We start from the raw sequence: 25,958 nt of genomic DNA, 5'->3' as shown, positions 1-25,958 counted from the left end.
CGTAAATTACTACGCAAATGCTGCTGTTATAGACACTAGCTTCTAATATAATAAAAATATTAATGAATCACAAATTTATATCAAATACGCACAATATTATTGTCACGCGCAGCAGTCGTTTTGGAATATATTTGCCACTAGGGTCAATACAATCAAACCTTCCTTAATTATGGAGATAAGAAAGCCTCGCTTTGGTTTGGCAGCAAGCCAAACCTAGTTGTCGTTATGAGTAGTTTTCGAAACAATCAGTCAGTACAGAAGTCAACGTTCTCAGATCTGAACCTAAAAATGGCAAAGCTGACAATCATCCTTTTCCTATTCGCCCTGTGCGCCGTAAGTCACAATCTAATGTCCAGGCAAGGATATTTTTGTAAGCTAACAAGGAACTTTACCTCCGTTTTCAGGTGGCCACGTCCAATCACTTCTACCATTTGATATCTCGAACAGACCATTCAACAGTAACCTTCAGTCCGGTAACCTCAACCAATTAATTGTTTAAATACCAAGAACATTAAAATCTATTTATTTACTTAGCTCATTCACCACAACATGCATATAGAGATACAGGGTGAGACAGAAAAAGTAAACGAATTCTTAAAAAAGGTGGACGAGGGAAGAGTGAGACTAGAAGGTCCGTATCCTGGTATCGATATACAAAAGAAGTTTATCCCTTGGTGCGGCACGGTCGATGAAGAGGACTTGGAGAAAACTAAAGACAAGAATATTATAACTGAGGAGGAGGAATAATATGAACTGAGGAGACCAAAATTCTAATTGTGTGTTCGGAGAAAAATCCTCAATAAAAAGTATGTGAATAGAATCGTTTAATGTGTCTGTTGTTGGGTTGATATATTCATAGAGATCAGTCCAACAGGTTGGTTTATAGACAGAGAGAGAGAGAGATAAGTCTTGGGATATATCTTTGATGCTAGATCGAAAACCTCAAGATCGAAAGGCCTTCTCTGCACAATTTAAATTTAATGGGACAATCTATATTTATATAATTCATAATTCTTGATAATAAGTAAACTACTACAGAGAGCTGCTGCTCTATAAGTACCGGAAATAATAAAAAATATAAATGAATAACAAATATAAACCAAATATGTTACGCACAATATTATTGTCACGCGCAGCACTCGTTTGGGAATATATTTGCCACTAGGGTCAATACAGTCAGACCTTCTTAAATTTCGGCGATAAGAAAGCCTCGCATCGATTTGGCAGCAAGCCAAACCGAGTTGTCGTTTTGAGTAGTTTTCGAAACAATCAGTCAGTACAGAAGTCAACGTTCTCAGATCTGAACCTAAAAATGGCAAAGCTGGCAGTCATCCTTTTTCTATTCTCCCTGTGCGCCGTAAGTAACTATCTAATGTCCTGGCAAGGATATTTTTGTAAGCTATCAAGGAACTTTACCTCCGTTTTTAGGTGGCCACATCCAATCCCTTCTTTCGTTTTATATCCCGAACGGACAATTCAACAGTAACCTTCCAATCGATAACGTCAACCAATTAGTTAATTAAATAACAAGTAAATTTAAACCTATTTATTTGATTAGCTCTTTAACGGCAACATGCAGATAGAGATACAGGGTGAGACAGAAAAAGTAAACGAATTCTTAAAGGCGGTGGACGAGGGAAGAGCGAGTCTACAAGAGCCTTATCATGGTGTCAGGATACTAACTAAGATTTCGCCTTGGTGCGCTACGGTGTGATGGAGGGGGAAGACTACTACTGGAGGATTTCAAGCAAACTTATAGACGAGATATCAAAACCAACCTGTTTGAAGAACACAATTAATATAATGATTATTATTGTTGAATTAACTATTCTAAATAAATATAAAGATCAACCCAACCAATTCAATTCCATAGAGAGCAGTGCTCGGTTTTTATAAAAAAACATTTGGTTTTTATTTTTCTTTTCTTATTTTTTTGTTGCTGTTTTTCTTTATGTATATGTAAATACCAAGGACAATATCATTTGTTTTTCACTTTGTTGTTTGCAATAATATAATTAATAATAATATAATATTAAATCAGCGCTTTTGTGTTCATTTCCGTTTCAATTTATATATATATATACCGTTATCATTGCTATGCTAATGCCTTAGATTTGTTGTATTAATTTTGATAAATACAATTACTTTTTAATGTTTCAATAAATTGTTTTGTTTATGCTTTAAATGTTTAACTTTATGTCTGCTCATTCATAATTGTTCTTTACAATATACACAACTGAAATACCTTTATTGGAGTTGTTTACCTTTAAACACTAAGCACTAGTTTAGCTCGATCTTTTGCGTTTATGCCTGGTGTTATGTTTCCTAATTGTCTGACTTTGAAGGGGGGCTTAGAGTTGAAAGAAAACAGAATCAGGGGAATTTTGTCTCGCAAGCAAAAAGCAAATAGGCCCTAAAAAGCAATGGAACCCATACGGATATCTAGGCATATATAGAACTTGTTGTACACTCTATAGAAATATATGTTCTTCTGGGAATATGAGAATATGCTCCTTCGACTTCGGTTTAGTGGTTTTCAGTGGTTCTTACGGTGCTTCGTTCTGTGTCATTACTTTCTTTAGCTTTCTGATATATGCAAGTATGTATGTATGATAAAAAATATAAAAGTGAGCATTGAATGTTATCCTTCTCTCTATATATTATATCATATATCTAGGTATAATACAAGTCCGTGTTGTAAGTGTTAATAGTGTCTATATAGCAGATACAGATATATAACCATTTCTTGTTATGTACTAGGTGGCACAGTTTGTTTTTTGTAGTTGGTTGTTCTTGTTGTGGTCTGGTCTGAATGCATTAGGGAGAGGAGAAGGGTCAGGGAGCAGGAACAGGAGCTTGATAGAGAAATGACTGGGCTTTTGGGGGAAGGATCAACTCAAAAGCGAGACCTGGAAATCAGAGGAGTTCTCTCATCCGGTAATATACACAATCATATATGCTATTTATGTGATATATCGATATATCTACAAGTTGGATTATCTCTGGTTAAAAGTCTAGCTCAATCTTAATCGTACAACAAGTTAGCTCCGGCTGAGGCTCTGCTATTCGGTAAGTGTTAGCTATCCAATATAACCTTTATCCATTATCCATATCAACTATTTCTATCGGCTATTGCTATTTACGATACGATATTTACGTGGTACATGGTTGTGGCTGTGGTTGTGTGGATCTAAATGGTATGGTACATATACGGTTCAATATGGTATTTATAAGCATTCATTTCTTTCGGTTTCTGTTTCTGTTTCGGTTCTGTTTCTGTTTGGTTGAATGAGTTTAAATGCCGTTTACCCTTTTATTAGCATAGCATATAGATAGCATAGCCTGTTCTCTGTCTGTAATCGTAGTTATATATAGTACTATACATATTAATTCACATAAATGTGGGTTTCCTTGCGTGTGGGGTATTGTTGAAGTTGAAATTGAAATGTTCTCCTCACTTTGCTTACAATTGCTTCTCATTGTCGATACAATTTAGATATAGTATAGCACGCGGCTTATATTCCGCATGGTTAATGTGTATACATTATATTAAATAGATATTTATCTCGTAGTTCTCAAAGTTTAAGTTAAGCCCGCAATATACAAAGGCGTACAAGGCAGTCCCCTTGATATATTTCTCCGTCTTCACGCTTGAACATTGCAAAATGATTTTTGTTTTTTATCTCTTTGGTTTCTATAAATTTTGGAAAATTCAACTTGAGTTTTACACTTAGTTTTTACTTAGCTTTCATTTTTTCTTAGTTTTTGTTTTTGTTTTTGTTTGGTAAATTCACTAACAATAAGTAACAGCATAAGCTTCTGCTTGAATTTGGTATTCAAATTTCCATTTGTAGCTAAAAAATGTACACAACTGATATTCAGTAAAGCGTTTAATTACATAATAGTCAACAAAAATACAAGTACCATACCTCATATAACGATTCAATTTCAATTGTATTAATTTTGTATATTTACTTTCCACACAGACACGTAAGTAAGGACATAAAGAGAGTTAATAAGAGAGAGTTAAGCAGAGAAATATAGTTCCACTGGCGATCTGCGATGATCAAATCAGGAGCGGCGGCACAAGGACCCCAAGGACCTTGCACTTTACACATATCAGTAGACACAAAACGAACAAATTGCTCTTATGACATGCAAGGGGTTTCGTCTTATATTCCAAACACTATCACACACAACAAACGAAATCAACAGACTTTTGCCGAAACGATTGACTGAACGATTGACGATTGACTCTGATTCTGATTTGTGAGTGAGTGACAGAGATATACATAGTTTAGATCGTAGATCGTATAATCGAAAGTGAAAGAGAGAGCGAAAAATACTTGGCTTTTTTGTTTTCTTTTGTTTTGTTTTTTCCGTTAAGTTTCGTTTTTGATCTATAAAAAGGATTTTGTTGTTTTGCTAATATTTTACACAATACATATGAAGTTATAGTTTCGCACAATCCGGTGTTCGACGTGCCCCATTCAAGTTGTTATACTCGTATATATTATTTTCTTATTTTGCTCGTGATCGCGCCCTGTCGGCTCGGCTCTTTCCGCTTCACATCGTTTAACTTTTACTTAATGCCAATCAACCTCAAATTTTAAGCGTTCTTTTTGTTGTTCTCTACAGCGTTTAATGTTATTTGTAGCACTTTTAGTGGCAGGAGTGGCCTCCCGCCCTAGCAGTTTCATAATTCGTTTACCATTTTTTTTTATTTGGGGTTTTCGGGGGTCGGAATTGGGTGGGGATAGGGCTCAGGTTTTTCGGTTTGGTGAGGCAGGAGGGGCTTTCCTTTAGTGAAGAGGAGAATACAATTTTGCAGCGGATTTACCTGGTGTTGGCTGTTGCTCTTAAAAACTTTTAACAAACATTCAAAAATCGTGCAGTGTGCAGTTTAAGTTGTACTAATAACAGGGATATGCCTTCGATGCGGTCAGATCGATCGAGAAATCTTAGATTGGGTCACCCATTCGAGGTCTCTCGATAAGCCTTGCCGCACCCAAGTACTTTACTTTGATATTTTGGTTAAAATTTAGAATTAATGCGCTTTTCGGGCTAAGTATCTTTGAGGAGGTGTTGGTGTTTGTCTTCGTGTGTGTGTTTCGTGTGTGCGTGTGTGGGCGTAGCTACTGCATTCTCGTATTAATATATATTTATAATTTTATACATTTTCTGTGAGTTAATTTTACGATTATTTTAATTTTTACAAATTATCTCTGGCTTAGGTGGGCTTCATATTTGTTGTTCTTGGTTTCTTGTTCAATTAGCTGCTGTAAATACAATCAATTTGGCAATATGCATGCATGTGTGTGTGTGTGCCGTGCATATGTATGTGTGTACTTGTGTGTGTGTGTGTTAGTGTGTGTTTGTTTCTAACAAAAGCGACAATTCATTGCTAGTTTTTCTTGCTGATTATTTTTACATTTTACAGTGAGTGTGTCGTCTGTGCCTGTGCTATGCGATTTTTCTTAATTTTTCTCTGCATCGTCTCCTTCTCGCTTACTGTTTAGGGGATTCTTCTTCACTAATGTTTAGATATTTTACGTGTTCATTTTTAACATTTTAAGCTCTTGGTTTTCTTAATGTAATCTGTCTGCCTTATTTCGGTTGCTCTTGTTGCTTTTCATACTCCTGGGGGGGCTTTGTTGGCTGTGGCCCTCACATTATCATCGTGAACCTAAACTGGTTGGCCCTTAGTTTAAACAAGTAGTGATCAACTGTCTAAACTACGTTGCTCGATCGATAATCAATAGTAATAATAATCATACAATAATATGTTTTAGAGTTTACACAGATTTACACGTTTCGACTAGCGCGGGGTTCGATAGGGGGGCCCTGGGCCGTGGTGCCCAAGGTCGTCGGTTTAAGGTCTAGTTGAGGATTGGAGTGGTTTTTGGTTCTAAGTGGTATTTAAAGAGAGATCGTTTAGGGAGATGGCCAAGCGAGTAAGGGAGATGCTCTGGTTTTTTTATATAATTTTTATTTTATATGATTTTGTTTTTAACCTTCGGCAGTGTTAAAATTTTGCATTTGATATTTCTGAAATAAGTTTTAAATTTGTTAAGATGCGATTGGCTTCTTCTTTACAGATATTTTATTTCAAACACAAAGATATTTTCCATCACTTAACATTTTTGGTATAATATTTCTTTAAACATACAAATTTCTCATAGAAAAAGTAGATCGCATCTTTTATTTTAGTAAACTTATGAAACATAAATTGGGTTTAATATAAACTGACTTCAAATCCCTTTTTTTTTTTTTTATTTTTTTGGTCCAGAGCATCTCGTTAGCTACAATAAATTGTAAACACATTTCTACGGGGGCCTAGTTGTTGGTGTAGCGTTGGTGTATTACAACACTCTGTTGTAATTGGGATAGACACTCCAAAAATAAAAATGTTACAGCATTTGTATGCGTGAAATTCAGGCCAATTTTCGGATATTTTCTGTCAAGCGCTTTCGTTCTTTTTTTTCTTCTTTTTTTTCAGTGTAGAAAAAGGCGTGCATGAGGGACTCAGGGGGGCAGAATTTAGAGTTTGTTCTCGTATAAAAGTTAGCACAATTAAACTGTTTACTGGTTGAATTGCAATTGCTGTTGCAGTTTGAAAGAATGTTTCCAAAAAAAATGCTCCAATCGCTGGAATTGCATTTTTGTTGAGTTTTTTGAGAGTTGCGTTCGGTTTCTCCTTACTGGTAAACGGAATTATTATGAGTTTTGTAGCTGTTGCTGCTGCTGCTGTAGCGTTGGTGTTGCTGCTGTGATGCCGATGAAGGATGATGATGGTGATGATTTTGGTGTTGGTGGTGGGAGTCGTGATGCTCCCGATGGTGGTGTCCGTGTGGGTGGTGTCCTTGGTGATCGTAGTCGTGTTCGTGTTGGTGCTCCCGCTCGCGTTGTTCCCGGTGCTCCCGCAACTGTTGCTGCCGCTCGCGATGATGTTGCTGCTGCTCGCGTTGTTCGCGTTGTTGATCGCGTTGCTCGTTGCGTTGCTGCAGCTGCTGCTGTCGCGTGGGCGTGTGCTGTTGCTGCTGCTGGGGCTGATCGCGTGTGGGCGTGGCATGTCGCTGATGCTGCTCCCTTGTGGGAGTCGCCTCCCGCGATGCTTTTGTGGGCGTGTTCGTTTTGGTGTTGGTGTTGACCTGTTGCTGCTGCTTGGTCGCAGCGGCTGCTGCTCCCGTTGCTGGTGTTGCTTGTGTGTTGTTGGTGTTGCTGGTGTGTGGCTGCTGCTGCTGCTGCTGCTGCTGATGCTGAGGATGTGGATGCATGTGTGGATGAGGTTGATGATTGCTGAGCGCCGAACTGCCGCCATAGTGGCTGTTAAGGCTGCCCTCATGAGGCAGGGGCAGTGGCGGCGGATTCTTGGCTTTCGTTAGCGGTATTGGTGTTGGCATTGGTTTTGGCGTCTCCGTTAAATCGATGCCCCATTCATAGAGGAACTCCAGCTTCTGGCGTTCCAATGGGTCACTGGCCGGCAGGGCAAGCAAATGTTAGGCTTCTAAAAATATCAGCGCCGTGGGCTTCGGTTCCAAATTTGATTTTTTTGCTTCGACAACTAAGAAGGTTATTTCAGCCTTTTCACGATTAGCAAAGCATTCGGCTATCAGTCGAGCGACCTCCTGTTAAATGAAGTGGTTAATTTAGTTAGTTAATATTTTTAATTTATATGACACATTACCTGATGGTGTAGACCCTCCACCTTGGTTCCATCCACCTCCAGGATCAGTTGCCCGACCTCAAGGCCGCCCGCTTCAAATGCTGCACCATTTTCCTGTTTCAAAATCAAAATAATATTAATTTTGAAGGCCCCACTCTTCTCCTGTTAAGGCATACTCACATGGATATTGATTATCCTAGGGAGCGGGTGTTTTGTATTAGCACCACCTTCGATAGCAATACCTAAAATTGGTTTGGTTTTCTTAACTGTAATGTGTAAGTTGCCTCTATGATCAGGTACGACGTTTGGATTGTGTTCATGTGTTTGTTCAGTCGTTGAACCACCATTCTGCTCCGCTGACAGACGCTGCATGGACTGAAAAAGAGACAATTCGCACTCGTGAAGTCATAAATGGTAAAAACCCAACAGATTTTGCAAACAATTTCCATTTAAATATAGGTTTATTCGTTGTTAACCAAGTCAAGGATCTACTGGTTCGATTCTAGATTAAAGTAAATGCTCAAATTGTGTTTTGGTTTGATCAAAGGTAACTTGGTTCAAGCTGGTAGAGTAGAATTTGTGATTTGGTAAAGTCAAGGCAAGCATATTGAACGTTATGTCGATCAGAAGATCTTGGTAAATAGTTTGTAGTAGTTTGTAGGGCTTTTGTACTTATTTACGTGTATCTGTGTGTGTGGGGCAAACAATAGGAAACGGTTCAAGCTATGGAAAGGTAGGCCAATTCAAATTTGTACATATATATTGCTAGTTCAAAATATTCAATGGCATAATTGCAGTTTATTTTTGAATTAGATACAGAGATATACAGTAGAGAGAGAGAGAGAGTAGAAACTTTGTGTGATTTGTTTGGAATGAGTCATGAAATGTTTGGGGGAGGTGTCCAAATTGTATAAAATTTTGTAAACAACCGACGAAAGTCATATGTGGTAACTGATACTTGATAATTTCGAACCGAAACTCATTATTTCGCATACGCTCTTGGTCATATTACTGAAGTTGTTACTGTTGTTGTTCTGGGCATTCAAGTGCTATTGTATAGTCAGTTATATTGGTAGATATCTGGTAGTTAGTGTGCTTGCACTAGATTTCGAGTAGCACTCACCTGATGCCTTCGTACACCTTTATCGCCCAGCAATGTGCCGCCTTCCTCCTTCATATCGAAACTCCGTGAGAGTTTTGTGGCCAACTCCTATACATTTATATTGTTTCGGTTTTTGATTTACGGTTTTCGAATTTATATATTATGGCCACATTGTGTGTTTTTTTGTTTTTGGCAAAGTTTTTGTTTGTTTTCATTGGATTTTGCATAGTGAGCAAACATTTGATTGGTTTTTTTTGAATGTAAAATGAAAGTAGTAGAAATATTTGCATAAGAATTCGTTGTAGTTGCTTGGTAAGTATTAGAGATTAAAAACGTTGTTCATTTCTTGGTAGTTTGTATTGGTTGCGTGTAGATATATGCTTAGAAAATACTACAAATATAAAAGTCTTGCTTTCAGCCGTTTTTGCGAGTGTCTGCTGTTTGTTTTGGTTCTCGTTCACTTGCAAACATACACAGATAGAGGTTTAATTGAATAAAGTATGACAGTTCACTCTACGGTGGGGTAAGTAGGGTGGTTGGGGTGGTTTTCGGGACGGTGGTTTTTTGGCCAAAGCGTGCTACGGAATAAGAGAGATAGCTGTAGAGATATAGATAGAGAGAGAGACATAGTCGAAGATTGCGTATATCGATTGGCATTCGAAGTGAATTGAACTGAGCTGATTTGCCTCAATCGGAGTCGAGCTTTCATGGTTCATTTTTCATTTTTCGTTTTTCTTTTTGCATTTGATTTTTCGTTACCTTTCAACATATTGGATTATTCGTTGATGTAAGCTCTTGCAGTTGCTTGATTGGCTTGGCAGTGGCTTTTTCGTTTGATACTTTGATACGGCAAATTGTGGCTTATCTCGGGGGAGGAAGCGTTCGAAATGAACTTAAATTGAATATTCGGAAAATTGGTCAGCTACAGGGGGAAAGGGATAAGAGATAGCCTGGAAAACGTATTAATTTGGCATTAATTAACCCTTTGCATGGCTGTTATCATAGAGTAAAATATAAAATAATATAATAATTTAATAGATCTTGTAAATTGTCATTTTTAGAAGAAACTCTTTTCTTTTTATAAAACTTTTTAGTTATAATAGAAAATGTATGTATTTTTAATATCATTTTCAAGAAAGTCATGTTGCCATTCAAAGGGTTAACATTCTGGGAGTTCCCTAACCCATTTAAGACCACTTCCCTTTGTCGTCTGCAACATCACTTTGCTTTTTGAGTTTTTTATTCCTTCAACACTCCATAAATTAGGACCAAAATGGATAGTTCCTCTGTCATTTCACTTTATTCAAGGACCAAGACACCCATTCACCTTCATATTAAGCTCGTATCCTGGACTAAGCTGAGTGTCAGGTGCAAGTTATGAATATGCGAGTGCTTGTGTGCGTAGTATCTGTGGACTTGTCTGTGTGTCTTTCCCTTTTATTTTTCAAGAGGGAGTGTTTTTGGCTTTGAGTTTGTGCATTTTGAAGGCTTTTAAGGCGACTATACAGCAATATACGAACTAGTTATAAAAGCTAATGGCAGATTTGGCAACTAAGACACTTAGATTTCGATAGCTAGACTAGGTCGGACTAGGATTATACTTCCGAATGAAGCGCTAACTAAAACTTCGGGAACTCGAACTTATTTTACAGGATTTACAGGACTAATAGCTGCTAACTACAACTAGGATGTGTGTGTAGGAGTGCGAGTGTGGTTGTGTGTGTGTGTGTGTGTGGGACAGCAGCAGCTAAAATAAGGCCAACATAAATCGGGATTTACACTAATTACAGGGCAAAAGAAAAGATAAATGGAAGAACACTACAAATCGATGTGTGAGAGTGGTGAATCGGTGGGCGGTGAACGGTGGATTGGTGGATTGGTGGATCGGTGGATAATGGCTGGCGGTGAACCAAGACCAATTTGCTCGATATTGTACGAATATAGATATATATTTGGCGTGTGTTTAGAAATCGGGGTGACTCATGCGTAAATGTGCAAATGTATTTTTCAAGCTTTTCTTCATTTCTTGTTTGTTTTTTTGGTTTTTTGTAATTTATTTCGGCTCGTTTGAAGGCTTGACCTTTCGCTTTTAAATGCAAATGTCGACTTTTTCAGTCTCGTGTCTTGTTTAGCTTTTGTTTTAAGATACTTACATCGACAATTACTTTACAGAAAAGAGACTAAGGAAATCTATATGAAACGTTTTTGAGTGCGCCACGATAATTAAATAAAAAGACAACATAAGACAAAGAATGTGATTCAACTGGTGGGGCAAGCAAAGTTCGATTTGGAATGAGAGCACAAAACTAAAACACAATCCTACGAATACAACACAAAATGCTGGAAATGCAACCGAACGAATTTTCAAAATTGATTTAGTTTTTAATTTAATTAAAGACATGGTTGGCGGCTTGCAGTCGTTGCAATGCACATTCAAAACAGTTAAGTTTAGTTGGGTTTAGTTTAAGTTTAGTTAATTTAATTTAAGTTAAGTTAGTTCATACAGAGACAGAGACAGAGTTACAGAGAGATAGAGAGATAAACAGAGAGAGAGAGAGATAGAGCGAGTGAGAGAGTGATAGCAACAATACTAAGTTCAGGCCAAGTTAATGCAACGAGATGCAGATCGAAAGGTCTGTTCCAAAAGAAAAACAAAATGCAGACTGTGAGAACGCTTCGCAGACAATTAAAATTCCACTCAAGTTGCGAACACAATTTCTATGCTGTGGTTGCTGGTGTCGTTTACATTATTAGTTAGGTATTTTGTTTGTTTGTTTCGTTTATCGCTTAACGCTTAACGTTTAACGAAAAATACATTGGCACTTACTAGAGGTCGTCCCCAATACCATGATTTGACACGTTGTGTTAAACCACCCAAATGTGAACGCAGTCCATCTAAGTAGCCGCCCTGAAATGCACACAAATGAACAAACGAGAACAATTTCGGGGAGTACGAGGCACGGAGCGGGGTATCCAACTCAAAATCAGGACTCTATATGGATCTGGATGGAACAACTAAAGTGGTGCTCTGGTGGTGGGGTGGTGATATGCCAAGTGAAATGAGAGACTCGAGTGAAAATCAGGGGTTAAATCAGAGTGTGTTTTCTATTTTCTTGGGTTAAAAGGAGAAGATAATGGAAAGAAAGAAAGAAATAAGGGGAAATCTTTGTGGGTCTTTGTGGGGTTCCTAAGTTTGTATTAATTTATATTGATAACTAGTCAAGCTACGATTACTGGATATATATTTCGATACTCGATTACAGGTTTTCAAGAGAATTACTTTTACTTAGATTGACTAGAAAGAACTATTGCATAATGAGAGTTCAAACTATATCTCTAAGGTCTTCCAATATGGGTTCTTTGATGAATCTATTTTTAACTGTTTTTGATTTCTAAGGTATTAAAACAAAAGAGTTAATGGATATATTTTAAAGTGTCAAGGGCTATCCCACTCTAGAATATATAAAAGGATTTTATTTTAAATATTAGCCACTAGAATATAATCAATGTACGATATATTTGGCTCGATAACTAATGGTTTATAAGATTACAGTTGATATTTTAGCTCATAAATCTAAATTTGTGTTATTATTGTAATTTTTAGAGTGTCACAACCCTTTAAACTATTTTATTATATATATTTCAATGGCTAATAAGGTAAATATTTGGTGGAAATAATTTTTATATAAATGACAATTATTAATCCAGGGGCCTAAGTGTCAACTGTGAATTTCAAATAATTATTTAAGCCATAACTAACCAATTTTAAATATTTTCCTCAACTACTAAGCTTGGCAACAAATGTTGCTGGACCTAAAATGTTGCTAGCAACACCAGAATGTTGCCATTGGCTAGATCCCACTTTTTAAAGCATACTTTTCGTCTTCAATTGGAAATACGTTAACGCTGCAGTGACTAATCCCGGATTTTAAGCTACTATTTGCCTGCAAGTACGTAAGCGCGCTCGCTGGCTAATTAGTCTTGGTTATGTCAAAACTTTGTTCGGTAATCTTCTTCTCGAAAGCTCCGCTCTGCAGGCGCACGTAACACGCCCACGTACCCGCCGCCCCCCAAAAAATTATGCACACGAATCGCCGGCGGGCGAAATAAGTTAGAGCAAGGCGGCTTAAAACGAGTAGCGGGCTAAATATTTACAAGACTCTGGATTTTTGTGGGTTTTTCTCTGGTTACGATTGCTTCCTTATTGGTCTTTTCCTTTGTTATGTGTGTTTCAGGGTGTGTGTGTGTTTCATGTTTATGTGTTTTATTCGTGGGCGTGTATGTCTGTGTGTGTGTGTGTTTGTGTCGAAAAGATAGTTTCGAAAAAGTGCTTAAAGTGTAACAAACGGCGAATGCGGCGAACATTGAGCTTACCTGTTCCTGTTTCCAATTAATGCGATTCCGATCCGTTGCGCATACGCCGCGTGTGACGATGGAAGAGAGTGAGAGAGAGACAGGGAGAGAGAGGGAAATCCGAAGAAGAGGGAAAATTAATTATTGCAGCTCAGGAACACCAACAACAACACTATACTAATGAGCATCATCTCTTTTCAATGCCAAATGCAAACGCCTTTCTGGCCATCAACTCCCGCCTTATTCGGTCGGCGGAAAAACAACAAATTTTCTGTTTACGTCATGCCCGAGCAAAACAAAAAACCAAAGTGAAAAAAGAGAAAAACTAAATGCAAGAAAAAACGAAGCGAAGAAAAAAAATAGAGGCAACACAAAAACAAAAACCGCGGCCGCACAGCTGCAGTCGCCCGTTGTCAGCTGCAGTTACCACCGCAGTATCCCACAGATACATTTTATTTATTTGTCACTCCAGTTTGACCATTGCGTAAATCCAGCACTTACTGACTTACAACACATATTTATGTGTGCATTTGCACCCCGTAAATCTCTGCGATATAATTGCAGTATAATTTTTAGACATAAATATTGACAATCTTTGTTTATCAAATCGCTCGCCATTGTTTCTGTCGTCGCTGTGGGTAATTTTTTACATTACTAGGCCATAAAAAGTAACTGGGGGAAACAGCGTTCGTTCAGTGGCAAAAACGTCAAAGAAAGCAAAACCCAAAGTAACAAACAAGAAAAGGCCCAAGATGATGTGTGTGTGTTTCGGAGAGAGTCAACTAAGAAATGCTCTTTAGCAATTTTTAATTTATAATACATCTCTTTATGCCATAATACTATATTCTGTTCATTAATTCCTTCTATTCGTTTTCAAATTAAAACTAAGAGTTTTTAAAATAAGAAGAAATAGTTATATACAACTAGAAATAAATTTGTGATTAAGTGCTTAAAGGAATTCGTTTTTAAATGGTAATAAAATGTATTATATTTTGAACTTCATTCTAATTATAAGCCTTAGTGTATTAAAAATGTAAAATATATTTTTATATACACTTGAGACTATTTTTAACTCGAATATAGTCTGAAATCTGAGATCTTATTTAGGAAAATATATTAATGAAAGTTTTTTCAACCTATATTCCTATATTTCCAACCTATATTCCTATTTTCAATGCCTGTCAATATATTTTTTTGTTTTCTTTATAGAGTTATGTTGATCTTAGATACTTTTCTGAACTTATCTTCAAAGTTCTGGGTCATCTCTTTCGAGGAATTACCCCAAAAAATTTCCACTTATTGAAGATCGATAGATGTGGTAATCCAAGGTTTCTGTCTTTTGTTTCCTTGCTGGCAAACTCTTCGCCGACTGCCCACAGCTCTGGCCAACAAAGAGTAGCTCCGGCTGCTGCTGCTTTTGCGGCTGGCTGGCTTTTGGCCAAAGCCGCGGCGGCGGCGGCAGCAACCAAAGCGGCAACATGAGCAACTACAATTGTGGATTGGACTCGAGCAGAGCTCAGCTGCCTTCAGCCAAGTCTGCAGTTTCAGTCGCGCGTCGTCGCTTCAAGCGTGAGGTTCAGAAACGTAAACAGCAGTCAGCTGAAGTCGGAGGAGTACTGGAAGACCACCACCACCACCACTACCACTTTTCAGAGCCAACGAACATCAGCCAAAAGTGCGTATTACCAGGTCCCAAATTGGCCGAGAAACAAGTTGCTTGAAGTGGTGGAGTTGACAAATCTCGCGTTTCGTTACATTTCGCGCTCTGTTTGCTGGCAAATCGTTGCATAAATTCAAAATAATAATAATAAGCCAGCAGAAGTTTTGGTACTGCCACTGGTACTCTTCTCTTCTCTGGCGGTTATATCATCGCGCTCTGTTTTTTTGGAGGGGTCGGTCGCTCTTTGGCAACACAAAAATCACAAATTGCGGCAGACAACAACTTTATTGCCTTGCTTTTTGCATTCAATTAACTTCTATTTCTCACCTTTTTTGGCCGGGCTAATTTCCTTTGTTTTTGGTTTGTTATTTGTTTCTCTTCTCTTGTTTTTTGTTTTTAATTACCAAACTGGAGTCGGGCTTCAGACGGTTTCAGTTGATTTGTTGTTGTCTCTCCCCTTCTGCACTTAAGCTGCTGACGGATTCTAAGTGGTAAGACTGCGAAATACCCGTAGTTGCTAAACATTTCGACCCAGAAAAAAAAAAACACATTGGCTGTCGGCGACAGGGAAAGCCAACGCGAAAGGTTCGGAAGAAATGGGCATAAACAAGAGAACGAGCGAAATGCTTTTAATGGCTTTTGGACAGGCCTTTACGAATGTCTCTCCCTGTCTCTGGAGCCCAAGGGCTAACCGAAAAGTAATTGCTATTGGAAATGGCATAAATAAGAATTCTCCTTAATGGAGATTGCTCCGGTAACGCATGGCTTGGACCGATAATTCATACAAATTGGTTCCAATTTACCAATCTCTTTAGGGCCAACTCTTCTGACCCACATCTCAAAGTCTAGAGCGATCGCGAGATTTGATAAATTATTCTCGGGCAGCAGCGGATGAGCAGTCGGTCAGCTGTCAGAGCTGCTTTTAGGTCAATGAGCTAGCCCCAGAATGGGATTTCTGTTTTTCTTTATATACACAGAATTGTGGACAAAATTATTCATAGCCACAACAATAGTGTGAATTAAGTGCTTACCTTTTGTTTAACTTTGAAAAAGTTTAAACAAAACCAAAAATGAGTAAGGTTCGGGGCTGGGACAGCCAGAGAGAAATTTCACCAGAACCAAAGGAGCAAGTTCAGCTCCCGGAAAACCGGGAGACACAACAACTTTCACACCAGAAAGAGACAGGGAAAGAGAAAGAGAATTTTCCAAACAATAATGAAAACTTTCAGTCAATTGTCTGCTGTGCCAGCCCATTTAACTGTATTTTGTGCGTAAGGCACACATCATTTTCCAACGATTTTTCTTTCAAATTGTCCAATCATTTATGTTGGTTTTTTTTTGCGTCTCTCGGTAAGCTGCTCAGGGCAACCATTTCAAAATCAATCAAATTTATGACTTTGCAAACTTTAGCAGCCAAGTTTTGATGTCGACGCGCTGCTGTTGATGATGTTTATTATTTTTGTTGTATTTTTTTTTTATCTGTTAGCCGCAGCTCTAGTCGTAGTCGTAGCTGAATTTTTGTAACTCGAATCGAAAAGCTGACAATCATCATTCAAAGCACATGCCATTGACCTCGTTGCGCAGTCGGAGTCTGGGCGCTTGGGGGGGCTTTTAACGGGGAATCGGGGGCATCTCTTTGTCATTAGATACCCATGCGAGTGGGAGGCGATAGAGGGGGACAGAGTTCACGATTGGTTCACCGCATCGATGGGGTTGCCACAACATGGTTTTTTAATCCCAAAAGCTGGATTTTATTAATGCCTTTTCAAGGCCAAACTCATTAATGTTTGGAAATTCAAATCGAATTGAGGTTTGTCAACTGAATTGAGGGCCAAAAAAAGTAGCCTAAGGTGTGCAATTTCTAAATCATAATGGATTCAACTCTTGCAAATCAATCTTAATTTGATTGACTTGAAATAAATAGCTGAAACTTCCAGTATTTAAAACTGTCATAAGATGAAAGGCTTTTAATAATATAAGTAAAATGTTAGTAGTTCTAGAAAAATAAATATAAAAAAAATCTTAAACCAACCTGTGGGTATCTTATAAAATTTCCTAGATATTAAGGTAGATTTTCGCTTAAAGCGAGAAGATACCCCCTGTTGGGGCAATCCCCTGGAGTCTTGCCAAAAAGGTAACATAATTACCTAAACCTATACTCCCTATCCCCCCTAGAGTGGAGCCCAGTCGGGCATAATTAATAATGTCAAAAGATGACAAGCTGTCCGGATTGCTAACACGGCCTAATGGATGGACGTGAAAGAGTTCGTCATAACGGTTAATCAGCATTCAAGAATTAGCACCTCGTCGGCGCACTCCCCTCGCCTCAATTAAGGTTCTCATTATGATGATGGACGGACGAGAAGTGTTTTCTATTGACAGACATGTCTTCTTCAATCTCAAGTCTTCCAACTGGGCTCATAAATATATATTTTACACCCATTGAATTTGTAGACCGGATTTTGGGGGCTCTTGCTGGTTCTTGCTACGCATCCAAATGGTTTATTTACATTACAAACAACTTGTTCTCCAGCCGTCTCCCTCTCGCTGCAACAATTTACTTTCCATTTAAGTCTTTGCTCTTGACAAAGTTTTGTACCTTATTTAGTACATTTCTCTAATGACCCACTTTGAGTTTTGGTCTTGGCTATTGCTCTCTCGATTTCTATCCCCCTTCGCGTCTCGGTAATTTCGAGAGAAAAAAGTGAGTGTCCCCGTAAGCCAGACAAGCGACATCCAGCAAAAAAGTTGTTTGTCAGTTTTGGTTGAAATCAAACTGGTTACTCAGCTGCCGGCGCGGTCTGGGCCCCAGTCCATCGTCCATCGTGCACAGTCCAAAATAATTGAAGGTTTTAAGTGTCAATTGAAGTTCTTAAAGTGTTGAAGAGATTAGGAAGTCACTTAAAATAATACATTTTGAAGCTTTAAACAGGTGCTTGTTTCTATTCGTGTTGATCAAAATTAACGATTAATTCTTTAAAAATGAAACCCTTGGAAAACCTAGCTCTCAACCATTTCAAAAGCTGTTTTCATTTAACCAGAATTTCCTTACACTTAATTTAATTTATAAAATCAATTCAAATTTATTTTCTTCTGTGCTTGGTACATCGGTCAAGTCAAGTCAAGCCGGCCCAAATGGTGTCAGCTGTGTAAACAGGGCTAAGCAAGCGGATCGCAAGCCGTTTAGCTTCTCGAATAATTTCCCCCATTCCCAGTGCAACCCAAGTCCAAATCAATTTCGTGCGAACTAAATGAAAATCCTGCCCTGAACTTGACTGCTGCCTGCATGTGATACGGTCGAACGCCTTTTGCGGAAATTATTGCAATTTTCTTGTCTTCTAGCCAAGCACACACACACACACAGTCTTGGGGTTTTGGCGGTGAATTTACTTTCACTTTTGCTGCACTTACTCAACAAGTTGTGTGGAGCAGAGTCCGAGGAAGTTTTTGCTCATCAAAAATAAAGAATAAACTGCTCGAGTTTTCGCACTAAATAAAGCAAGAACTTAAGTGAAGTTGGCTGTATATTAAAATGGATGTTCTAAGAGAAAATAGAGTTTTCTTTTTAATTATGACTCAGCAAACTATGAGCTTGATTAAATAATAGGTTATTAAGTTTTATAGATTTTTAAAATAAAAATTCAAGGGTTTCCCTCTTTAATTTAAGCTTGAAATTTGAACTCTTTACCCTCAATTGGTGTGAAAGGGTTTACACCCACAGCCATCCCTCTTGTTTACCCTTTCTATTTACCTTGCCTGACTTTTTCAACCGAGTGCAATGGCAAACTCGCGAACAAAGTCCACTCCACACTGATTGCAACTTGGCCAAAGAACAACAAATCATTTAAACAAATCAAACATCAACAGGCGACTGACGACCGGCAGCATGGAGACCTATTTGACGGAGATCAAACAATTGCGCATACCACGCCCGAAATTCGAGCCCAACAGTTGCCACCAGCAGCACCAACATGCGGTGGCAGCCACTGTGGCGACCGTGTCCTCGTCCTCGGCCACGCCCACCCAGCCACCTCCACCCCTGCACCATCGACAGTGGCGCCACTTTGTGCGCCCCTTTACGCCGCCCCGCGACTACCACCTGCCCATGGTGGCTGAGGGCTCGCTGCACGACAAGATGTGAGGCGGACCTGGCTATATGTATACCCCATACTTGATACCTTAACCCCACATAAGATAGTGCTTAAGTCTAGTGTTAGCTTAGTTGTCGTACTAATATATAGAACAGATACAGTTACAGATACAAAGAATAAACAATAGACAAACCGAGTGGAGTTTTCAATGGAGGTTATGGATCGTAATATTGTATTATTAAATAGTAAGGAATATGTGTTGTATATATATATAGTGCTGATCATGAAATGGTACTTTATGGAATGAACAAATGAGTGTTTTTATTAGTGTATTAAAAATTTTAGCAAAGCTAGTTCCTAAAAAAGTTATGTTATATAGGAAATTATGATTAATGCTGAACCTGAAGGGGTTTACTTTATAAACTCCAAAATGTAAACATACTTTTCCTGTTTATGTATTTAATTTATCCAAAATTTATACACTTTTACATCCTATATTCTTCCCAAAGGATCCCTATAACAATATTTCGTTCACGTTCAGTTCGTGATCACTTACTCACCGCATCTTGATCGTATTCCGGTAAAAGGGTTTCGCTGCCCCGGCGAGTTCTGTGCTCATCACAGCCGTATTCCTAAGCCGGGATGAAAGAATTTACAGAATATATATTGTTCAGCGTTTCGAATGCTCCTCGGCTGGCAACCAATTCAGTTTGGCGCTGCGCTTAATTCGACTTAACGGTATTACAACACTCAATGCCAATTGGACAACATTTATAAAAAAGGAAGTACAACATAACCGGAAACAGAGACGAGACAAGAAAACGTAAACTGAAACCACATGGAGAGCAGGTTGGACAAAAAAAAAAATGCAAACATATAAACACGACAATTGACGGCACACACACGAAACGAAAGACAAAGATACAAAAAGTAGTTCGAGATACAGATAGATAGATACAAAGAGAGACGGAGAGACTAAGGCACTAAAGATACAAAATGAAATAAAACAGATACCACAGACAGACAAGAGATCTGAGAATCTCAAATCGTGAAGGTACTACATCCGAATGTCAATTTTTTCTTGCTTCATTTCTTATATTTTTTAAGAGATTTAGAGAAGTCCATATGTTACGTAAAATTTGTTACTAATTAAAATAAATAATATAATATATGGACTTCCCCACATTTAGAAATAATCCAGTAATTAATTTAGAGCTTCATAAAATTCATCTAAAAAGTAAATTAAAAGTTAAGAAAGCCCACAGAAACATTAAGGAAAGTTTGATTAATTTTGCTGAGAACACGTTCTACGTATATCTTAGAAGTCCTTTATCGGAAAAATCCTCAAATTAGGAGAAATATCTAAATAGATCAGCTTCAGGAAAAGTGTGATAGTAGGTAAGGTAAGTCTTTCATTATTGCTACACTCTTCGCCCGACTCGCTTCGGTCCTGACCTGTTGCACATTGTCTTGGGCCTGCTTGAACCTCAATTGACTTGGTCCCGACTGATGGCGGTGATGATGACGCCCTGTTATAGATACCGATCCCGATCCAGCGCCGCCCAGATGACGCAATGAGGCATGATGCTGTCGCTGATGTTGCTGATATTGTGGCTGCTGTTGTTGGGGTGGCGATAATGATGATGAGGACTGGTTGCTGCCTGCCTGATAATGGGATGCCGAAGCCGATGCTGGATGTGAGCGATGCAGTATGGGTCCCGCCGACATGGGCCGATGGGGCAACTGGAGTGCGGGTCTATCGTACACACACACACACATATTTTTTATAGAGGGGTAACTTGCGTTTTACTCAGAACCAAAATCGCCATTACTCTGAAATTTTTTTTAAATACAGACCTTTCGGTTCTAAAATTTTTGAAGTCTTTCTCTAAGATTCCCGATCTTAGAAATAACATAAATATAAAAGCGATTTTGGTTCTGATTGCGTTTACGGGAAGAGTATGGAAGACAAGGATATGGATAAGGATAAGGCTACGGCTATGATTACGGATATGGATGTGGGATATGGGTTCTTGGTAGATTCTTCTAGGCTAAGTACCGCTTGTGGATATCCGTTACGGTCATGCCCAGGCCCGAATCCGACGAGGGACTCCGTCCGGTGGCGGCTAATATTTCCAAATCGTCGGATGTCACCTGTTGGGGAACGGAACGGAACGGAATGGTACGGAATGGAACGATACGAAAACGAAACGAGCGATTTGGGTTTTGCATACGATTCAGAGAGCGAGTGAGAGACAGTGACAGTGGGTGAGAGTGAGGTGGGATATCTGATCCAGGCTTAAGTAGATCACTACTTAGCACAGACAGAGACAGCGACAGCGAGAGAGAAAGAGACAGAGAGATAGGCTGAAGAGCGAGACAGAGATAGTGTTTGGGGTTCTGGTGCATTCGTACTTTCGATTGATATTTATATTGAATGGTTTCTATATGCATATATCGGTGCTAGTTCTTGGTGACTGTTCTTAGTTTCTTGGTTATCCTTTTAGGGTGCACTGTTCGGTGTGGGATTACATAGTTTCGATTCGTTATGGTACAGTAATTTTGCTTATATCTAAAACTAGAGCTAAAGATAACTAAGCTGAGCTAAGATATAACTTCAAATTGAATTTATCCTGGTTTATTTACATAGACAGTTGACAAGTCTTTTGGGGTCAACTGTACCGTCCCAAAGTTTCGATGTTGGTTTCGAATTTGTTTCGTTTTCAGCTTAATTTAGAATGTCCACAGAGACCTTTATTTACCTGGTTCTTACTGCTAAAAAATTGTGTTAAACTCTTGCCACTACAATGTAACTAAAGCTATAGGAGTGTGTGTGTGTCTGTTGTTGATTTTGGAAAAATTGACATTCGATTTGTTGTTTCTGTTTCGAGTTGTTTGCCATTTAAGTTGCCAAGGTCCGAATCGAAAGTAAGCGAGTTTCCGAAAGCTTTCTCAGCAGAGAAATAGGAAAATAACATGCAAGTTTATTGGGAAATGAAAGAAGCTCTAACTGGTTTCAAGTTGGGTGGCTAAAGAAAAACATCAAGTGTGTTGTTGACTCGTTCATCAATTAAACTACAAGTTTTGTTTTGATTTTCTTTTCTTAGTTTTTCTTTTTATGTCGAGTGTTATTTGTATTTTGACTACAGTTGAAACAGATAAATTAAAGTAAAAGTTACAAACATACAGTGACAACAACAATTATCAACGACAACAGCGAGAAGAGAAAGATATACTAAACAATAAACACGTTATAGGCGAGTATATAGTTCGTTATAGACTTTATAGGATAGTAGTAGAGACAGTAGATAGACCGCAGACAGTAGTTAAGTTACAGTTACATGCTCAGTGTGAGGCTAGAGAAGTGTCTCTCTCTTAACTAAGTGTATATAGTGTCTGTGTCGTAGAATAAATCTTCTAAAAAGCTTACCGGCAAATCACGTGCGGGGTCTCCCTTACGCTGCAAGAGATAAAGGGGATTTACATGGATATGGAACTGTGCAAGGGAGTAGTCCTCGCCCTGCTTACCCTGTGCCTGTCTACGCTGTAAGGATCGCGCTCCCTGCGATAGACCAGCTCGTCGTATCGCGTGCGATCCTCGGGGAACACCAGTTCCCGTATCTCCGTCACTAGCGTGTGCTGAAATAGAAGAAAAACTTGTAGCTCTTAAGATATATATTCGTATATTCACCCTCACCTTCTCGTACGTATCTAACATCTCTAATAAGACGGCAACAAAGGCATCTATGGTCATTGCTTTCGCACTATATTCAGCGATATAGTAGGAAAGGCTTGCAAAGTGATGACGGGGCAGCAGAGAGCGCGCCTTCTCCTCCACCATGGTGGCAATTTGACCTTTTCGGCGTGCTCTGTGTGGGTTCACTAGGGTTAAGTGATATTCCAAGGATTATTGGTCAAAGGGTAACCCACCTTGTGCCCGTTGGACTGTAGGCATCCCAGGGCTCCATCTCGATGGAGGTGCAGGAGTGCGGCACCTTGCCCACATCACGGATCACCAGCGACATGCGCTTGTGGTACTTCAGCTGACCCACCGCCTCGTCGTGCGTGACGTCGAGGAAGGACTGACCATTGACCTCCAGAATCTCATCGCCGATCATCAGACCCGCACGGTCAGCCACGCTGTCCTTGTCCACGCCCGTGACGAAGATACCCAGGCCGTACTCCACGCCGCCGCGTATCATCAGGCCCAGGGACTGGCCCGGCTCGATCAGCAGCTCCACGCGCCGTATCCTAAAGTCACGAAGAGGTAAATGTTAGTTGGGAACTTGAAATACATCCTCCTCTATTACTCACCGATCCCTTCGCTCGCTGCGCCTGCCCCCGTACTCCATGGGCGGTGAGGCGGGTCTGCCATGCCGATCCATCCAGGAGCAGGTCTGGCGAAAGGGCAGACCCGCTCCGGAGGCCGCCGCCGCCGCCGCTGCCGCTGCTGCCTGATTCTGCGGATGGAGCGGGGGAGCCATTGAGGCGTACATGGGGTCGCGGGAGGGCGGACCGAAGCCGTGGAGCGGGGCGGCCGAGTTGAGCGTGGGCGGCGCGCGGACCGTCATACTGATTTGACGTGACGATTTCAATATCTGCACACATCTCTGCGTTAAGAAAAAATGTGGCAATAGAAGAGACACAAAGAGAGAACAGATGCGAGCAAAACGGAACGAACCAACAAGAAGAACGGAGAGAAATAGAGAGAGAGAAAGAGGGGGAAGAGGAGCCAAAAGTACCAAGAAAAGAAATGAAGGGGAAAGTGAACCAAATGAAATGATATTCGGTAGTAATTGCCGACCAAAATAATAAAAAAAAAAACTTGTACGTAAAGTGGTTGCCAAATTGTTCCCAAAAAATTATTAATTAACTTTAATTGTGGGCGTGTCCGCTGTTCCGTCCGCCGCCGGTCTTTTGTGCGGTTGCGTTTGCTGTCAGTGTGTTTGTGTCGGTGTCTGTGTTGGCCACATTTTGCTGTCATTATTTTAATTGTTTCTGACCAAAAAACTAATGTGAGAATGTGCGCAAAATTGTGTGGGTCCAAGGACTGGGGCGGCAGGTGGCAGGTGCGGGCGGGTGCTGCGTGCAAATTGGTCTGCGAATCCCCCCAGGTGTCGTGTCGTCCTCTCCGCTTCCAGAGCCTTAGTTTTTTGGTCTGTGGTTGGGCTTTAACCCAAAATGCACATATTCCTGTCGATTAGAGTGCCGTGTGGAGTAAGCCATTGTGGTTTTATATTTTGCCTTTCAGCTTGGAAGTCCTTTTACACTTAGGGTCCTTTAAGGTGTCAGTTCAACTTAAGCTACCAACTTAAATAAATCGAAACAAATCGAAATAATAAGCAATAACCAAGGATATGCGGATACAAAATGCGACTAGTCTATTGCCAATTTTTTCTCAGTGTATATTTGTATTAGTGTATTATTGAATTCATTTTCATGTATGTTTCGTATTTGGTTTAGTAATATTCATACATAACTGTATCAAGTGCATAGAGATTTATATACTCGTATATAAATAGGAAACAACTACGAAAAATCGCTCAGAGCAGGCGGCAATCGATTTAGGGGATATATATCTATATATTTGTGCATTTGTGCTCATATGATAGGGCTGTGTGTGTGTGTGTGTTCCCAAACAAGTTCTGTCCAAAATGGTTAAAGTTTAAATTGGCAGAAAGCGTGAGAAATGGCACACCATGTGCCAGGCTCCGACCATCCCTAAGCCTCGTCTTTTGCCAAGTAATATGCATGGCCAGGAATTATATTGACTATCATAACGTGTCACATAAAATATTCCACAATAAATTGACTTTCGTTGTTAGAGGCAGCTGCCAGTGCTACTGCCACTGGAGGGAGGAAGAGAAATCCTTTTCTTTCGGTTACTCTGTCAAGTGTCGCCCATAAAAGGCGATGTGGCCTACTGAATGCCTTCGTTGTACCATATATATATATATATATATATGTGTTAGTATATATAAACATATCGGCTTGGGCGCATATACATATGCTTGATGGATAGAACCCCATTATGGGCAACTATTAAGGACCAGCGATTGACAAACTGAAGCTGCCGATACACCCAAGACAGCTCGGCTAGAAAATCACATTAAAAATCAATAAAGTGTACAATAAAATTAGATATTTTTTGATGGAAGAAAAAGAAATTTGACATGGCTGTCAGGGTTGAAGGAAAAACATTTAGACCAAGAGGGTGAGAAACCTAGAGAAAAGGTCTCAGATGTGGGGATTCGATAAGGTTTCCCAAAGGATTTTCTAGCATTTTAAGTTTTATTTATTGGAAGTTTTATCAGAAATTTTTTTACATATGTCTTTTGTTTTAGTTAAACTTTACTCTTAAACCTTTAAAAAATATATAATCTAATTAGGAATGACTCTTTTATTTCCTACTAAATATTAGTTACAATTTCTCATACAAAAACTACTCCTTTCCTTGATTAAATATTTAAAGTCTCCCCTAAATAAAAGTCTCTTATAACTTAACCCAAAATAAACAACGTGAAGGATGTTATTCCAGCTAAATGACTGACAGCCATTCAGCCGAAAAAGGGACGATTAAAAGTGTCAATCAATATTAATTTGCAATATAAATATATCTTTGGGAACAACACACTGGCTGCCTGCCTCCCACGAAATCGCTGCATGCTCTGATCGATTTCTGTCTAAGTATAGATAACATTAGCTACTACAAAGTACATATTTAATAAAGATATATAAAAAGAGATTTAAATTGCGAAAGAGATGCTCACCTTCAGCGCCTCCTCGTGATTGATTGAGGTGAAGGGGGTGCCGTTCACCTCTAGGATTGTATCACCGGGTCGCAATCCGGCGCGCTCGGCCACCGAATTCTCCTCGATGCGTGAGATGTAGACGCCTAAGCCTGCAAAGAGGGATGAATCAATTAGCAGCCAGCTCACACATTCAATTTTTAATAAAAGTAGTCCCCCCACTTTCCCCGTAGACCCCATTTCCCTGCTCTTGGGCCTCTTTTTTTCGATGTTTTTTTCATTAAGACCCAGCCAGTAGGCAAAGGATGGAGTGCGGCAGCCATTTTATGTTTAATTT

At 39.4% G+C, this 25,958-nt stretch overlaps 4 protein-coding genes across 4 annotated transcripts in view; 2 read left to right on the top strand and 2 right to left on the bottom strand.

Annotated features, from left to right (window-relative positions):
- Positions 1–245: 245 nt before the first annotated feature.
- Positions 246–747, top strand: LOC138928303 (uncharacterized). Its single transcript, XM_070285040.1, has 3 exons — positions 246–333; positions 405–473; positions 535–747. Exons 1-3 carry the CDS (start codon positions 289–291, stop codon positions 745–747), a joined length of 327 nt encoding a protein of 108 aa, XP_070141141.1. The 5' UTR covers positions 246–288.
- A 1,135-nt stretch (positions 748–1,882) lies between these two features.
- On the bottom strand, positions 1,883–7,403 carry LOC108074980 (putative cyclin-dependent serine/threonine-protein kinase DDB_G0272797/DDB_G0274007). The gene has a single exon (XM_070285320.1). It carries the CDS (start codon positions 7,401–7,403, stop codon positions 6,699–6,701), a length of 705 nt encoding a protein of 234 aa, XP_070141421.1. The 3' UTR covers positions 1,883–6,698.
- Positions 7,404–7,499: 96 nt separating this feature from the next.
- The window catches only part of dysc (whirlin protein dyschronic), a 33,796-nt gene continuing 15,337 nt past the window's right edge, over positions 7,500–25,958 (bottom strand). Inside the window, exons 4-17 of the mRNA XM_070285319.1 lie at positions 25,643–25,773; positions 23,187–23,482; positions 22,803–23,123; positions 22,570–22,741; positions 22,401–22,511; positions 22,303–22,332; positions 20,932–21,026; positions 20,328–20,628; positions 19,433–19,504; positions 11,596–11,676; positions 8,790–8,876; positions 7,847–8,041; positions 7,688–7,780; positions 7,500–7,628 (exon numbers count right to left, since the gene is read on the bottom strand). Coding sequence (XP_070141420.1) covers positions 7,500–7,628; positions 7,688–7,780; positions 7,847–8,041; positions 8,790–8,876; positions 11,596–11,676; positions 19,433–19,504; positions 20,328–20,628; positions 20,932–21,026; positions 22,303–22,332; positions 22,401–22,511; positions 22,570–22,741; positions 22,803–23,123; positions 23,187–23,482; positions 25,643–25,773 — 2,114 coding nt within the window. The remainder of the gene's footprint in view (positions 7,629–7,687; positions 7,781–7,846; positions 8,042–8,789; positions 8,877–11,595; positions 11,677–19,432; positions 19,505–20,327; positions 20,629–20,931; positions 21,027–22,302; positions 22,333–22,400; positions 22,512–22,569; positions 22,742–22,802; positions 23,124–23,186; positions 23,483–25,642; positions 25,774–25,958) is intronic.
- Positions 14,666–19,065, top strand: LOC108075290 (uncharacterized). The gene is made up of 2 exons (XM_017167683.3): positions 14,666–14,796; positions 18,649–19,065. The coding sequence occupies exon 2, from the start codon at positions 18,668–18,670 to the stop codon at positions 18,920–18,922; it is 255 nt and encodes an 84-aa protein (XP_017023172.1). The 5' UTR covers positions 14,666–14,796; positions 18,649–18,667; the 3' UTR covers positions 18,923–19,065.

This window comes from Drosophila kikkawai, chromosome 3L (genome assembly GCF_030179895.1).
Source record: "Drosophila kikkawai strain 14028-0561.14 chromosome 3L, DkikHiC1v2, whole genome shotgun sequence".
Classification (NCBI taxonomy): Eukaryota; Metazoa; Arthropoda; class Insecta; order Diptera; family Drosophilidae; genus Drosophila; species Drosophila kikkawai.
Note: the sequence above shows the minus strand (reverse complement) of the source record. Positions and strands in the feature narration are given on the sequence as shown.

Coding starts and splice junctions, on each gene's coding strand:
- LOC138928303 (XM_070285040.1), top strand. CDS start 289: ATGGCAAAGCTGACAATCATCCTTTTCCTATTCGCCCTGTGCGCC. Junction 334..404: donor TCCTATTCGCCCTGTGCGCC/GTAAGTCACAAT, acceptor CTCCGTTTTCAG/GTGGCCACGTCCAATCACTT. Junction 474..534: donor CAACAGTAACCTTCAGTCCG/GTAACCTCAACC, acceptor TTATTTACTTAG/CTCATTCACCACAACATGCA.
- LOC108074980 (XM_070285320.1), bottom strand. CDS start 7,403: ATGCCAACACCAATACCGCTAACGAAAGCCAAGAATCCGCCGCCACTG.
- LOC108075290 (XM_017167683.3), top strand. CDS start 18,668: ATGGAGACCTATTTGACGGAGATCAAACAATTGCGCATACCACGCCCG.